Source organism: Zonotrichia albicollis, chromosome 4, assembly GCF_047830755.1.
Source record: "Zonotrichia albicollis isolate bZonAlb1 chromosome 4, bZonAlb1.hap1, whole genome shotgun sequence".
Lineage (NCBI taxonomy): Eukaryota > Metazoa > Chordata > Aves > Passeriformes > Passerellidae > Zonotrichia > Zonotrichia albicollis.
This window is the reverse complement of record NC_133822.1, coordinates 7,587,076-7,602,126: the sequence shown is the minus strand read 5'-3', so window position 1 is coordinate 7,602,126 and position 15,051 is coordinate 7,587,076. Positions and strand designations below refer to the sequence as shown.

Sequence of the window (15,051 nt, the reverse complement as noted above, 5' to 3'; positions counted from 1 at the left end):
AAAGCACTGAGTGTGCTTGGGAGCAAAGCAATGGTGGTGGTGATGGGGTTGTGCCCCTGCCATCCCCACTGCAGGAGCAGCTTTGCCAAAGGAAGTGGGGAATGTTTGGGGACACTCAGGCTCAAGTCTGCTGGGATGTGGCTTAGGGACACGAAGCCCTGCAAAGGGAGAGGGACACAAGGAGCATTCTGTGGGCACTGTAAGGCACAAGGCTTGTCCCCATGCCGGTGTTGTCAGCACAGGTGAAACTCCAGGTCTGGAGGGGGAAGGAGGAGGTTCCCACATGGGCTGGGCAGTGACACTGAGGGCAGTGTGGCAGAGGCTGTTGCTTCACCAGGCCCTGTGTGATTGTTTTATTTTCTGTGTGCTGCCCAGGAACAAAGAGCAGCTGTGCTGTGCCTGCTGCCCCAGACTGGCAGAACAAAGGGGCTCCATGAAATGCTTCCCCTACATGTGACACCATGAGGATGTGACAGGCAGGGTGGGAATACCAAATCCAATGCAGTTTTGCAGAGATGTGTGTAAATCCAAGAGGGGTTCAACAGAAGCAGCCACTAACACTGCAAGAGGCCGTGGGAGAGCACACAGGCACATTTCAGACACAAAATGCCACCTTCCCAAACTGCCCACAAGGCTTCCCAGAGACAGGCATGCTTCCACCTGAGGTACAACTCAGCCTGCCCACCCTGGGGAGAGCCCTCACCACCCCAGCCCAGGGCTGGTGGCTGCTTGTTCAAGCCATGTAGGTGCCTGGGCAAAAAACCAAACAGAAACTGAGCAGTGAACTTTCCCTTGCAGCTTTTGGGGAGGCCAAGTGCAGGAGCAAAGTATGAAATGCTGTAAAAGGGATGAGGAAGAGACAGATGTTGTGAGGTTGCCTCTTCATAGGGAGGGTTAGAGCAGCTTTATAGCACAGTGGTGTTTAACTACTGGTGCAAAAGCAGCCAGGAGCCCCTCTCTGGGCACACAGCAAGGGAACCAGCACCAAGACCCCAGCAGCAGTGTGTACACACCACCCTCCCCATCCCACATCAGCAACTGATGGAAAATGGGCTCCAGGTGAGTCTAGTCAGACCCCATAGGTCACTGATAGGCAACATCACCCTGTTTGACTGCTACAGGGTGGAGCTGGCAAGGGATTGGTGCTGGAGCATCATCCAGGAGAAGAACCCCAGGAGCTCCCATGGGTGCAGAACCCCAGGAGAAGAACCCCAGGAGCTCCCATGGGTGCAGAAGCCCAGGAGCAGAACCCCAGAAGCTCTCAAGGGTGCAGAACCCCAAGAGACCTGCCACAGGTGCAAAGCCCCCGGAGCAGAATCCCAGGAGCTCCTATGGATGCAGAACCCCAGGAGCCCGGCCATGAGTGCAGAACCCCAGGAGCAGAACCCCAGAAGCTCCCATGGATGCAGAACCCCAGGAGTAGAACCCCAGGAGCTCCCAAGGGTGCAGAACCCCAGGAGCCCCATGGGTGCTCCCTCCATGGAGAATGCTCAGCTGGGTGCAGGGGATAAATGCAGCCTGCAAAAACACAGAGGAAACTGCACTTTCTTGAACTGCTGTAAACCACAATGGGAATGTTTAAAAGAAGCTGCCAGGCAGGTGTGATTTACGTGGCTTTTGATAAAATCTCACATCAGAGACTATTAATGCACCTTATCAAAGGTTAAAGGGGCAAAGTCCCCATTTGGCAACAGAAAACAAAGACAGACAACATCTGCTCCTTGAAGCAAAAATGAGCAAACACCAAGGCACAGCAGAGGTCAATACTGGCATCATTACTATTTAATACCACTTGTATATTAATGAGAAGCAGGAAGAAGACAAAAAACAAAGCAAACCAACAATAGCCCAAACTTACTTTGTCAAAACAGAGAGAGGTAGGGGAAAAAGTCATGCTGTGAGATATGCTTTACATGAGAAATTAAATTATCACACTAAAGTTTGCCAGTAGAAGTAGTTTCATAGTTTCAGCACATTAAACATCATATTCAGCCCAAGTGGGGCTGAACCAGCTGGTCCCATTTTAGCAGCAACTTCATTGTGAATTCTGAAATGAGGGGAAAAAAAAAAAGACAAACACTTTCGCTGCCATTTCTTACCCTGGTTTTAATCAGCCAGTATTTCCTCATGCTCTTGTGATGCCACAATTTCTTGGTTACAAACATTGCAGGGGAAGGCTGCATTGTTTTATTTTTAAAAAAAAAAAGTTTCTGCTGACATTTAAGAAACAGAACAGGGAGAGTTCAAGCTCTGATCATTTTGTAAACACCAGAGATGCAGGACCGAGTCAGAATCCTACATGGATCAGAAATATTGCTTAGCTTTAACCCGGATGTGTACACAACACAGCACCTTAGCCAAAGAAATCTGAGCTGCTAATAAACCACACTGCAGGTCACCCATGGGAAAAAGACTGATGAAATGCAGGCCCTGCACCTGTAAAGGCTGCAGACATCTGTCATGTCCTCAAGCCAGCACAGGAGGCAGCTGGCTTTGATGAGTGATCAGGCACAGCACAGAGGGCTTCACCTTCTTTTCTTTCTCCTTTTTGCTCTTCCTAAAGTGTGTGGAGTAGTCCCTTCTCATGGCATTGGACCAAATTGCTCCAATCATGGAGTTTCTGCTGGAAGTTTTGGACACAGATGACAAAAAATGCCTTTGGGAGGGAAGGAGGGAGGAAAGGAAATGTGATCAGTTTTTAAGTCTAGAAAACCACTATTGGACTCCAGGAAAATGTTCCATGAAGCTGGTGGCTCCAGCAGTGTGGGGCCTCCCCAGGGCTGCTGCTGGATCCATCACTACTCTCTCAGGGTTTTCTTCATGATCCTGCAGGAAAAGGACACCCCCTGTGTGCACAGGATTCCCTTCCTGATGCCCTGAGTCCCTTCCAGCAGCTGCTCCAAGCGTGGAGCCCCTGGAGAAGCAGGGGCAGGTGAGTGCTGGGGGCGGCAGCACACCTGAGGCTGCAGTGCAGGGGTGGCTCCCTGCTCCTCCTGCCTTGGCTTCCTTGGCAAAGCCGCTTTTGTACCCCTTGCCTGCCCACACAGGCAGCAGGGCCTGGGGCACACGTCCACAGGGACATGTGCAGATCCACCCAAGGATGCTCCATCACTGTCTGTGCCAAGAGATTGCTTTTAATTAATCAGGGCTTCAATTATGTGCAGTTCTCATCTCTATACCCTGGTCCTGGCTAGCTTCAGCTCTACAGAGCCACATCTGTGGAGTACTAATGAGCATGAATTTCCAAGTATTCATGTTTTCTTTCATGTTACCACCTGGAAATCTCAATTTATTTTATTTTCCCCTCTGTTAAAGAAATGTCTAGTCCTTACAGATGTGGAAAAAAAAAATATAAATATGATCCAATTCCCTCTTCCCTCCAAAAATATCAGAAAGGAAAATCATGTAAGTCAGGGCTCAAAATCAGCAAGGTTATCTCATGGTTTTCCTTACACTCCATGTTTGGGGTTTTTTTTTAAATGAGGTGCTGGTTGTAGAGGTAATGGCTAAATGCTGGAGAAATGTTAGATCAGAGCATCTGATTTCCAGCTCTCAAGATACTTACAGGGTTTTTTTTCAGATTGAAATCATCTCTCAAGGAACACACAGATGTGATACGAGGCCAGTGCTCAGCAAAATCAGATCGATGGCAATCAGAAGATTTCGAGATCCTCCGCCTCCTCTCCATCTGGGAGGAGGGAGAGGCACTAAAGGGTTCAAATTCCAGGTCAGGACTGCAGATGCCACGTCCTCAATTCATCTCTGCTGTCAAAACCATCAGCCAAATGCCCCACAGCTGCTCACTGAGAAACAGCTTCTGTGTGTGGAGCTCGAAATGCTTTCAGAGAGCAACAAGGAGGAGCCTGAAAATCAATTAATTACACAAATATTAGTGACTTCCTAAATGTGCTCAGTGCTGGGAGCTCCCATGCACCTCTGGTCCCCTGCACCACAGTCCTGGGGCACTACATTCTCTGGGAGATAAAGAGAGTAATTAAAATCAGGCAAGAAAAGCAACAATTTATTTTTTTCTCTTTCTGCTTGTTTTTAGACAAGACTTTTTCAAAGCCAGTTGCACGAAAAGCAATCTTTGAATTAACAGGCAATTACTTAATTAGGTACTTAGCTGCAAATTACATGAAGCAAAGTGCCTGTTTTATCTATTTGGAAATGTAAACTGGGCCTTGTGCTATCCCTAACACAGAAATTCCCTCCTTTCTAGAGAAAACTTGTCTTGCACATCAAGCAAGAGACTCATCAGAATCCTGATTTTAATTGCTTGGGAAAAGGGTCTTTGGAAGCACAAAAAGCACTTTCAGGGAGAAAAATTAACTGAGAAGACATTGGAAATCAAACATGGTAGATTCCAGTGATTTGTATATTAAATGCATAAGAAAAAATGGGATGCTTTGCAAATCAGTGGTGGAAAAGGGTTGAATTGAGCAAGTAGTCTGTGACAATCCTGGCTGTTGGCTACTAAAACACAGCCCAGCTTCCTAGAGTTGTGCTGAACCCATCACCACCTGCTGCAAAACAGGATTACATTTTTCCTGAAGCATGCTCAAAACCACATTCTGGGTAAAAAAGTCACCAGATGACACACCCAGCCTCATTGCAGTGGTACCTGCAGTCTTCCATGGGCCACACACCGATCAAACCCCTTGGAGATGACACCTGAGGAGACACCTCCATCTCCCTGGGGCCAGAGTCTTGTCTCTGCACCCAGAAAAATTTAATGTTGGCCAAATTTTGCCCGTTGTCAGGTCCATTTGAACACCTCACTTTCCTTTACCCTAACATTTTGGTGTGACATGGCTCAAATGTGACTTTTTGTCCAGTTTCTGGCCAAAATTCATCATCAGTGGAGGACCTGGCTCTGCAGGTGCCAGGTGTCCTCAGCTCTGGTTAAATCTCCCACCCAAACTGTTCCCAATCTCAAAGTTTTCATATTGAAGGAGAAGGTGTCCGAGCAAAGAATTCTTCAGGCAGACTCATGTTCCTCGGGTGAAATATCAGTGTGAGGAAGAATATCTTCACAGAAGGGATGATTAGACATTAGAACAGGTTCCCAAGGAGGTGAGGACAGGTTCCCAAGGAGGTGGTGGAGTCACCATCCCTGGAGGTGTTTAATGAAGGTCTGGATGTGGCACTCAGAGCCATGGTAGGGTTGACAAGGTGGTGTTTGGTCACAGGTTGGACTCGATCTCAGAGGTATTTTCCAATCGATTTCTAATCAATTCTGGGATAAGAGGAAATGGCCTTAGAGACAGGAGAGATTCAGACTGGATACTAAAGAAGCATTTTTCCTGTTAGGTTGCCCACACAGGCGGTGCAGTCACGGTGCCCAGAGCTGAGCTCCAGAGGTGCTGAGGTTCAGTATCCAAGGGGTTACAGCGGCACTGCTGCCTCGCACTGCTCCATCTTAAAGGTCTCTGCCAGCCTCGATGGCTGCGGGACTGCACGAAGGGACCGGACCCCACACACACACACACCGGGGCTGCCCACACGGGCCGGGGGCGTCTGTGGGATGTGTGTGTGTGGGGGGGGCGGTGTCGCGACATGTCGCGCTGCAACGGCGCGCGCCCCCGCGCGGGAACGCGCGTGGGATGCGGCGTGAGGGGGAGCGGGAGGGGGCGGGAAGGCGGCAGGGAAAGGGAGGGAAAAGCAGGGAAAGGGAGGAAAAGGGGGGGGTTTAACCCCCCCGTGCCCGGCGGCGGCGGCGGCATTTTCTATTCAGGCGGCGCTGAGGGAGCCCGTCGCGCCCGGTGCATTGTGGGACCGCGCTGGGAGTCCCGTTCGCGGGAGGAGGCGGAGGGCGAGGAGGCGGCGAGAGCCGGTGAGAGGGAGACCTGAGGAGGGAGGAGGAGGAGGAGGGGGGGTGCAAGGCGGGGAGATTTAAAGGGGAATTCGCCTCCGCCGTTCCCGCCGGGCCGGGCGCGGGGGGTGGCGCGGCGTGGCCAGGGCGCGGGGTGCCCGCCCGGCCCGGGCCCCGCCGCCCTCCCTCGGCCCGGCCCCGGGGGAAGGGCGGAGGAAGGAGCGGGGATGGGGGGGCAGCGCCTCACCGCGATGCGGCCGCTTTAAAAAAATTTGGACGCCGGCAGCGGACGGGTTAAATTTTTCGCCCGCCGACATTTTTTTTTTCCCTTTTCCCTCCTTTCCCCCCCCCCCCCCCATTCTTCCCCCCCACCCCCGTGCTTCTCTCCCTCCCCATTACGGAGTGTCGGCTTGGGGTGGGGGGGTGCTGCTCCCAACATCCCCCCGGCCGTCCCCGGCAGCCAGGGGTGAACCCCGCCCCGGTGACACCGTACCTGCACGTGGGGACACGGGGGACACCGCGGCCGGACACCCGCGGGCTCCGTCCCCGCCGCAGCCCGGGCAGGGGCCGCTGCCACCGCCGCTCCGAGCGCTGCTCCTTCCTCCTCGCCCTCTTCCCCCGCCGCCTCTCCGGCTGCACAAAGAGCGGCAGCGAAGGCCCCGGGTTTGCCTCTAAAGGCAGCGGCTGGAAATTTAAGGTGTCCCGGAGCCATGTCTGCCCGCAGCGCTGCCCGCCGCATTCCCCGGATCGATGGTGGCTGCAGCGCCTCGCCTCGTGTGCCTCGGGCGGTCGGGCTGGCGCTGGGTGCGCTGGGGTTGGTTTGGGGTATGTACCTGGCTCCAGTTCTCCCTCCCTCCCCCCCTTTTCGCTCCTGTGCTCCCCTCTCTCTGCTCTTTAGGAAGGCAAGGGTTAAACTTTAGCTTTTAATATTTATTATGCCGCTCTTTTAAAGTAAGAAACGTCTGGGTTAGGAGGTGTTGTCTGCTGCTGGGGAGGGATGCTTGTCACTCACATCGCAGTGCTGCATGGACTGCCAGAATCGCAGAATGTTCTGAGTTGCAAGGGACTCTCAGTGCCATCAGTCCAGCTGCTGGCTCTGCACAGGACAGCCCCAAGAATCACACCTCGTGCTGAGAGTTGCCCAAACTCTTCGTGAACTCTGCTGGGCTCAGGGCTGTGACCCCCAAAATCACCAAAACCTGGAATGTTGCTGCTATGGGAGACTGCGAATTACACAGTTCCACGCAGCTTTAATCAGATCTTTATTAGAAAAGTTACCGTATTCTTGCATTGGAGATGTTTTCCATTTAATGAAATCGTCTTGTTTGTTTCACAAGTTGTTTTCAAACGGGGGAACTGTGTCCTTACATTCCTCAAGGCTGCAAAAAGTTCCTGGTAGGCTGTGGCCTCTGCATCCATCCCTGTGTAAGTAGGCAGGGGGTGCTAAGCTTATTGCACTTTTTGGTTAGATGAAGGAAGATGTTTCTCTTGTGGGGCAAGCTGCTTTTTATAATTTTCTGGAATTAATTAGAATGAAGCGTTAAAAAAAGAATGAAAAAAAAAACCCCTTTCCATGAAAAGCTTTTGTCTCCTGTTTCTGTTGACAGGTTGTTTTCCAGACACTTCTTTTTTTTTTTTTTTGCAAGTGCTTAGTGTCTTGCATTGGAAGACAACGGCTAGGAACTGAATTCATTGCTCATCCAAGACACGTTCTTGTAACTAGAGTTTGGATTTCTGCCCGAGCCTAGGCTTTGCAAGATTTGTTTTAAATAAGTGCCACACCTCCCAGAGAAGGAGGGAAAACACAGTGAAGGGGAGTTGGGCTTCACATCAAAAAGTTCTCAGGGAACTTAAAACTTCAGTTCCTACAAATTACAGACAATAAATTGACTTAAAGGTTTATGGAACAGATGTGCTTGTTAGTAAGTGCTGTGGAGGGCAGATACAGCACAGTCTGTAGATCTACTTCTTTCCCTCATTTAGAAACGTTGAACTTGGCAAGTATGAGTCCCTTGAATTCTTCTTTTCAGCTTAACCTCATTAGGGCATGACCATCAGTGTCAGGTTTTGTCAGTGATGCCTGAACTCTGAACTGAACTCTGTTCTTGTTGCTATCACATAGGAACCTTGCTTTCTAAGAAACTACTACTAGACAGATTGCTTTTAGTAATTCCTGAAAACTTGTTCTCTGAGAAAGATGAATTGTTTTATCACAGCCATTCCTGTTTAGAAGTCAGTGTCTCACTTAGGCCTCTTATTAGTTTTGGAGTGTGGTGGATGTGAGTCAGAGTGGAAAAACGTTCTAAAATTAGACATGCATTGTTAAGAATGTTATTAAATGAATTGCATCAGTGTCTTTTTACATTACTGTTTTAATGGACAATTCTCTGATTTTCTGTATCATTAGTTGACTAAAAAAGGGCTGAAGAAGCAAGAAACTTTCCAGCATTTTTTTGTTTATGAACATGCTAGAAGGTAAACTGGCATGCTTGTAGGTGAAGCGCTCTGCTCAATTACAGCCTCTTTGTTCTGCTACCTGTACCAGCAGAGCACCAGGACTGTGTTTTCTCCCAAGGAAAACAGGTGTATTATGAAGCTTCAGGACTGAAGCAGAGCCATTATTTGAAAAGCATCCCATTTTTGAGATTAATATGTTAATGGCTAAAATCATGACCCCACACTGAGCTGAGTACAAACAGATGTCTGTGCTAAGCATGCTGCAGGAGCAGGGCCCAGGCTGCCTTTTGGCCTCTGTGCTCTGGGAATTATTATTTCTTTCATTACCTCTGTGTTAAATGAGGACAGTAAGTGTGTTGGATTCTTTTTTTAATGAAAACCTTACGCAGCATATCTGGGAAAGAGTTTAATTCTCTGATTCACCTGGCATAGTTATAGTTTGAAATGTCAGAAGGTAGGATGAGGAGTCATCCCTTTGCAGGGAAATGAGTTGTGTGAGATGTGCACACCTGTCTTAACAGGTGAACAACCATAACAAGCACTTTCTTTTCCTTTTAAATTGCACCATGAGGAAAACACGTTGTCTTGCAGGACTTTCCAATCTTCCCTTTTTTTGTTTTAATTGTTGTTTTTGTTTTCCACTAAGAGTGATCAGCAGAGAAGGTGATCCTGTTGCTGTGGGTGGGAGCGGCCGCAGTCGGCGGGACAGAGCCATGTCTGTTCGGGAGTCCTTCAACCCCGAAAGTTACGAGCTGGACAAGAGCTTCCGTCTGACCCGATTCACTGAACTCAAGGGCACGGGCTGCAAAGTGCCCCAGGATGTCTTACAGAAACTGCTTGAATCTCTACAAGAAAACCATTTTCAGGAAGATGAACAGTTCTTGGGGGCAGTTATGCCCAGGTTGGGTAAGTAGTTGCTGCTCTGGACATTGGTGGTCCTTCTGCTCGGTTTACTTAGTGACACGATCACATTTGTGGTTTGTTCAGCCAGTTTGAAAATTGTGTGTTGTTTAATGCATGCCCAGAGTCCAGAAGGCTGAAGAATGAATCTCATGCTGTCATTTGTTGGCATCTGGGATACAAGAATATTATCTTAATTATTTAACATCCTGCAGTGCACTCAGCTACAAAAGCAAAACACTCAGGAATGGCCATTGTGATGGGCACATGCTTAGGTGTTAGTCTGCTCCTCCCTTTCCCCCCAGTAGATGCTGTGCAAACTGAAATCCTCTCAGTTCATTTCTAGACTGTTGTGTTCATGCATTGCATTTGGAATTTGATGCAATGGATAAATGAATTTGGATGACTCCCAGGTAAATTTCCCCTCCTCTCCCCTGTGTTCCTGGGTCACAGAAAGTGAGCAAGAGAACTTCCTTGCTTCAGCTGACTGGGAGCAAATTGTTTCACAGTTGTCATTTTTCCTGTGAGTCCTTTCCTTGTTCCCCACTCTAACTCTTTTGCTCACCTGTAGAAGCTGCCTGGGAAAGGCTGCCTTTCCAAAACCTCTGTGTTCTTGCCAGCTTCACTTTCTCTTTGATATTTGCACAATGATGCAAGCAATAAAGGAAAACAGCCTGCACAAGCCACCTACATGGGGAACAGGGCAAACGTAGGTATTTTGATACCAGCTACTGTACCTAATATTGATATAGATAAATTAATGTAGATAATGTGTTTAATGACACTTTTAATTCTGTTTGTCTATTTACTCAGCCCTGCATATTCAATCTCTTTGCAGTGCAGAATTTTTTTTCCCCCTCAACTTAAGAATATCAATGGAGCATTTATTCTGAAGTTATTATCAGTTTAGTGTTCAATAACCTTATTTAAATTATATAAACATCACTAATTGTCTATTAGCAGGCTAACAGGCTGCAACCCACTATTCTGGTAGAGATTGAATATAATCAGAGATTAGTAAGGCACCCATGCTGTTGCTTAAACAATGAGGATCTTTGTATGAAGTATCTAAGCAGCAATTGTGTGTGAAGCTGGGGTGGCACTATAATTTAATATTCCTTGATAGAGGACACTTCCATCTTTTTTTCATCCTCAAATTGCTGTTTATATGTATTTTTCTAGATTAAGTAAGCTGTTCACAGCAGCATTTCAGTTTGGCAATTTTCTGAAATCAGCAATAGTTTGGTTTAGATTTCTTTTCTCTTACAAACTTACAGGCTCTAAACAATAATGGAACTGCTAGTAGACTTCTACAGCTATATGAAAAGGTATAAAAGCAGATTTATGCCATCAGTGTGTAGGTGTGATACTATGTAACAGAAAATCTGTTAGTAATAGAAGGTGAAGAGTTCAGATGTCTTTTAAAATATGCCTTTGTGATGAGTATCCCTTTAGCAAATGTGTCTTTGGATAAGTTTGGTGTGAGATTTGCCTTTGATGTCTTGTGCTAAAAAGCTCTAGACACGTAACTTTGCCCCCTATGCACAGGCATCATGCTTTTGAAATGCAGTCAGGAGGGAGGCTGCCAGCAGCAGGTTCAAGCTCTCCCCTTTTTAGTTCTGCAAGAGATGTTACCCAGAGCAAACTTAAATAGGACTGAGAGTAAAAAACTGCAAATCTGATGTTTATTCCCAGAGCTGTTACAGATCTGAAATCAGTCATGGCTCTGACAGATTCCCTTGTTATTCAGAGCTGTTTTGGTGGAACATTAACACAGCCTCAGAAGGACCATCATCCTAGCCCCTTGGTCTGTCTGTCAAACAGAGCTGGTTTTGCAGCATTATGGCATGAACAGGTGAACTGAGGGCAAAACAGCTCCTGCACCTGAGCCACTGCTCTGTACCTGCACATGTGCCCTTCCCTGGGGGCACTGGATGTCAGGCATAGTGGCTTGGGAGCTTCTGTGGAGATTGAGCAACCCTGAATTACTGCTTGAGAGCTTGTTAGTGCTCTTCAAGGCAAGATCTCCTTCCTCTCTAGGCAGGGGAGGCAAGATCCTCTCCACCTGCATACTGACTGCCTGGCACACCTCTGTCCCCTCAGGTGACAGGACCTTGCTCCATCCCTGTACAGGACTCTGCCAAACACTGGTTTGTAGCTCTTGCTAGGGTAGTGTTTCATTAATTCATGGTGAAAAGTTCCTGTGTGACATCTGCTCCCTGCAAATGGGCAGTTGTGAAGACTCTTGCCCTGTGGGGCACGCAGAGCAATTCCAGGTAGCCCAGGAAGGAGATCAGCTTCCTGCATTGCTGCAGGGCACAGGGCTGGGCACAGGGCAGTGTGGCTCAGCCAGCATGTTGTGATTTGTCACCTGCCCCTTTGGTGTGGGCTCTTCTGTGGGTCTCATATCTCATGTTCTGTTTGAAATATCCTCTGCCAGGGAAAAGCTTGTGGTGCTCAGAGTTGTGGTTTTCTCCAAGAGGTTTTGTATCTGTCAGGTGCTCTGCAGCCTTCCAGCCATGCAAAGCAAGGCCAATGCAGTTGCTAAAGCTCCAAGTGGGTCAATCTTCACTCACCAAGGGCCTGGGCTGTGACCTGTGGAGTTCTTGTTCCTTCTGAAGTGTGGGAATGTCCTTTATGAGATGCTGTGTCCCTTCACAACTCTCACTGTGTTTTTGTTGAGATTGGAGTGACAGGAAAACCTATTTGCTTTTGACAATATCAGTGTGCTTAGTTCCTCTTAACTTTAAATGTACTTACATAAAAGCACAGATGTTCTTGATGTGCTGCTATGCTGCTGCAAAAGAATAAAAAAACATTGTAGTTTAGTTCTTGCCTTCAGCCATTTGCACTTATGTTCAGTTCCAGCCAGGAGTTTTCTTTCTTTGCTTGTTTGTTCCTCTGACTTGTGCTATGTGCTTTTTCTGGCAGAGGAATTTGCCTTGTCTGTTTAAGCAGTGTTAGGAGTTATATTTCACAGTCATGTTTTATAAACTCTTTAGTTAAGAGCAGCAGATAATTCAGGGTGCAGTTACCCACCTCACTCATGGATTTCTGTCTTTGCAGGAATTGGGATGGACACTTGTGTTATTCCATTAAGACATGGAGGTTTGTCATTAGTCCAGACCACAGATTATATTTATCCTATTGTGGATGACCCTTATATGATGGTAAGTTGGCTAAACTTGGTTCTGGGTCTGTTGCTGATTCAGGCTTGTCACCAACCTGATGGCAGTTCTGACATTTTCTTCTAGATGTGTGGTGCTATTTGTGTGATTAATTGCATTCAGAGTCTTTCCTAAATAGACATGAAGAGGGAAAGGCCTAATTTCATCCTGGAATCTCCCATGTTGGCCAGGAATGCTGCAGTGCTGCTTTCTGTGTAGGTGAAAGCTGGGAGAACTGCCACCTTTAATTCAGATTTCCCTTCATCTCTTGTTCTGTGGGATTTGGTTTGAAAATCTCAAAAGGGGGAAAAAGAGCAGCCTGTGAAGTAGCAGAGAGTAAACTCCACTTACAAGCAGAACCATGTTATAATTGGCCTTTTTTGAGGTATTGGAATAACCAGGTAACCCATCAGAACTGGAAATACCCAATGTCAGTAGTTGGCAATAGCAGCTGGCAGTTTCAGAGTGCCTTGTGCACACCAGCTGTCCTGTGGTGCCACCTCCACCTGAGCATGGGCACATGGAAATGACTGGAGGGAAGGTGTGGGCACCTTGGCCTTGGCTCATTCTGTGCTCCTGTCACATTTAGTCTGGCTCAGCAGAGATTCCTGCATGTGTGGCAGTGATCAGTATTGGCTGGAACAGATCCTGGGAAACAAATGAGCTTTAAAACATACTTTAATAAAGCTATAAGGAAATGTTAAGTGAAAGGTGCTAGAATTCATGTTTTCTGTGGTTTGGATGTGACTCATTGCTTTTCTTCTTGGTGTGACTGAATGTTTTATGTGCTGCTGTCAGTTTGTTTGCTCTGTGAGACCTCTCTGGTGGGTTTTGGACACAGTTTGAGATGGGGGCCATCTTTTTTCTTTCTTTTTTTTTTTTATTTTTAGCATGCTTGCCTATGTGTTGTGCACATATGTAAGCCTAGCTCCTATAATTTCTCTTCCAGGAGAGCTCTCTTTCTGCAAACTGAGCAGCCAAAACTCTCAGGCTGGCCTCTGGAGTATGGAGTTGTTGAGCTCTCCTGAGAAATTTGATTCAAGTGGGCTGCTTTAATATCATGTGGGAACTTGTCAGGGACCAGAGGAGAAAAACTGTTTTGGAGATCTGTGTTCAGATTCGTCATCTGAGAAACTCTTTTCTCACCTTGTGACAAAAACTTGAGGGACAGTGTTGAAGGTTGTGGGGTAGAGGGAGGGTTGCTTTGTTTGGAGATACAAATGCCACAGGAGTAGATAGATGGGCCTGTGCCCAGATGAGGTTTAGGTCAGTGTGGTAGGAGTGGAATGTAAATTTGGCCTTAGTCCAGCTTCAGTGGTTGCATCATAGTTGCAATCTGTGCTGTGCTCCACATGCACCAGCAGCTGTAACCTTGGTGCTGTCTAACTCAAGCCCTTCACTTTTCATTCTTGAGGGCATTTGTTTTAATCTGGTGGCTGGGCACTTCCTAATCTGTTTACATTCGTGTATTTCTTCCTAAGAGCTAACTGAGGATGGGGATTCTGTCTCAAGCCTTCTTGTTGATCCCACCAGTGATGGTCCAGCAGGATTTGCTCCTGGACCCTCTGCTCAGACCTCTCTCTTAGGGGCAGGAGTACCCCAAGGGACAGTATAGATTACCTCTTGATTACCTCCAGCTCTTACTTGTGTGGACCAACACTGGTTAGAGGACAGTCAAATACAGTTTGCCACGGGGTTTATGGATGGTTGTCACAAGCACAGGAATTGTGACACTTGGGAATTTTGAGTTGGTGTCCAGGCTGTACAAAGGGGGGTGCTCTGGCCTCCTCTGCTCAAGAGATGCTGCTCCTGCCCTGCTTCTCCAAGTGCTTCTTTCCCTGCTTTAAGTCCAGGTGTCCCCTGACCCCTGCCTGTTGTTACTGTGGCACCAGTGTCACTCACCTGCAGTGCACACTCTCCTTGCCCTTCCCCTCAGTCTCCTTACCCAGGCACTTCTGAATGGAGTGTGTGTTCCCTGATCTAGAGTCTCTTCCTTTCTCTGTGCACAGGGTTTACCTGCAGCTCCTTATCTGATCTCTCTTACTAATTGGAGGAGAGGAAGCAAAGAGGGAAAGCCAAAAGTGCAAATGAACTCCAAGCTGGGTGCTGTGACAGAAGGGATTTAGGAAACAGCTGAGGAAGGCAAAACTGCTTGTGGACTCAGCTGAACTTCCTATTTCTGCTCCAGAAAACAGCTTTCACTCTCCTACTGCTTATTTTCAAACGAAGTTCTGCAGTTATATGCAAAATCATTCTTCCTTCTTTTCCTCTTTCTCCTTCACTTTCACTTTGTCCTTGAAAATGCTCAGTCCATGTGCAAAATTATCCCTAGGATGCACACCTGTAAAATCTGTACCAAGCATAGGATTTATTTAGCTTAAATGGCTTATTAGGAAAGTTACAAGCAGTCAATAAAAGGTTTTGTAATAAGTATCAATCCACTGGGACTAATAGTGGATACTGGCCTCTGTTGTAGCACTGTGGAGATACATGTTTGAGTACAGGAGCAGGGAGCTGGCTTTCCCCTTACCTCCAGGAACCTTTTTGTTGCTGTTTTAGGAGCCTTCACTCAAAACTGGAGATGACTGACTGGTTCTTCATCCTTTGCCCTTACAAATAGTTCTGTGTATTGCACACAGACTCTGTGTTTCAGGGCACTGTGCAAGCAGGCAGGTGACCTGCAGGACCTGACCCCTGTCTGGGAGCCCTGCT

The 15,051-nt window shown here is 47.6% G+C and overlaps 1 protein-coding gene and 1 long non-coding RNA gene across 3 annotated transcripts in view; one reads left to right on the top strand and one right to left on the bottom strand.

Annotated features, from left to right (window-relative positions):
* Window positions 1–2,089: 2,089 nt before the first annotated feature.
* On the bottom strand, window positions 2,090–6,448 carry LOC141728740 (uncharacterized). The gene is made up of 2 exons (XR_012579888.1): window positions 6,309–6,448; window positions 2,090–3,863 (listed from the first exon to the last, which is right to left on the bottom strand). It is a non-coding gene; the product is annotated as an uncharacterized LOC141728740 (long non-coding RNA).
* Window positions 5,681–15,051, top strand: part of SEPHS1 (selenophosphate synthetase 1) — a 25,986-nt gene continuing 16,615 nt past the window's right edge. The window contains exons 1-3 of one of the 2 annotated variants that reach the window (XM_074538747.1): window positions 5,681–5,836; window positions 8,919–9,178; window positions 12,239–12,342. In XM_074538747.1, coding sequence (XP_074394848.1) covers window positions 8,986–9,178; window positions 12,239–12,342 — 297 coding nt within the window. In that variant the 5' untranslated portion in view covers window positions 5,681–5,836; window positions 8,919–8,985. Of the gene's footprint in view, window positions 5,837–6,505; window positions 6,641–8,918; window positions 9,179–12,238; window positions 12,343–15,051 lie in introns of those variants that run through there. The other variant, XM_005489276.4, reaches the window with a different exon arrangement.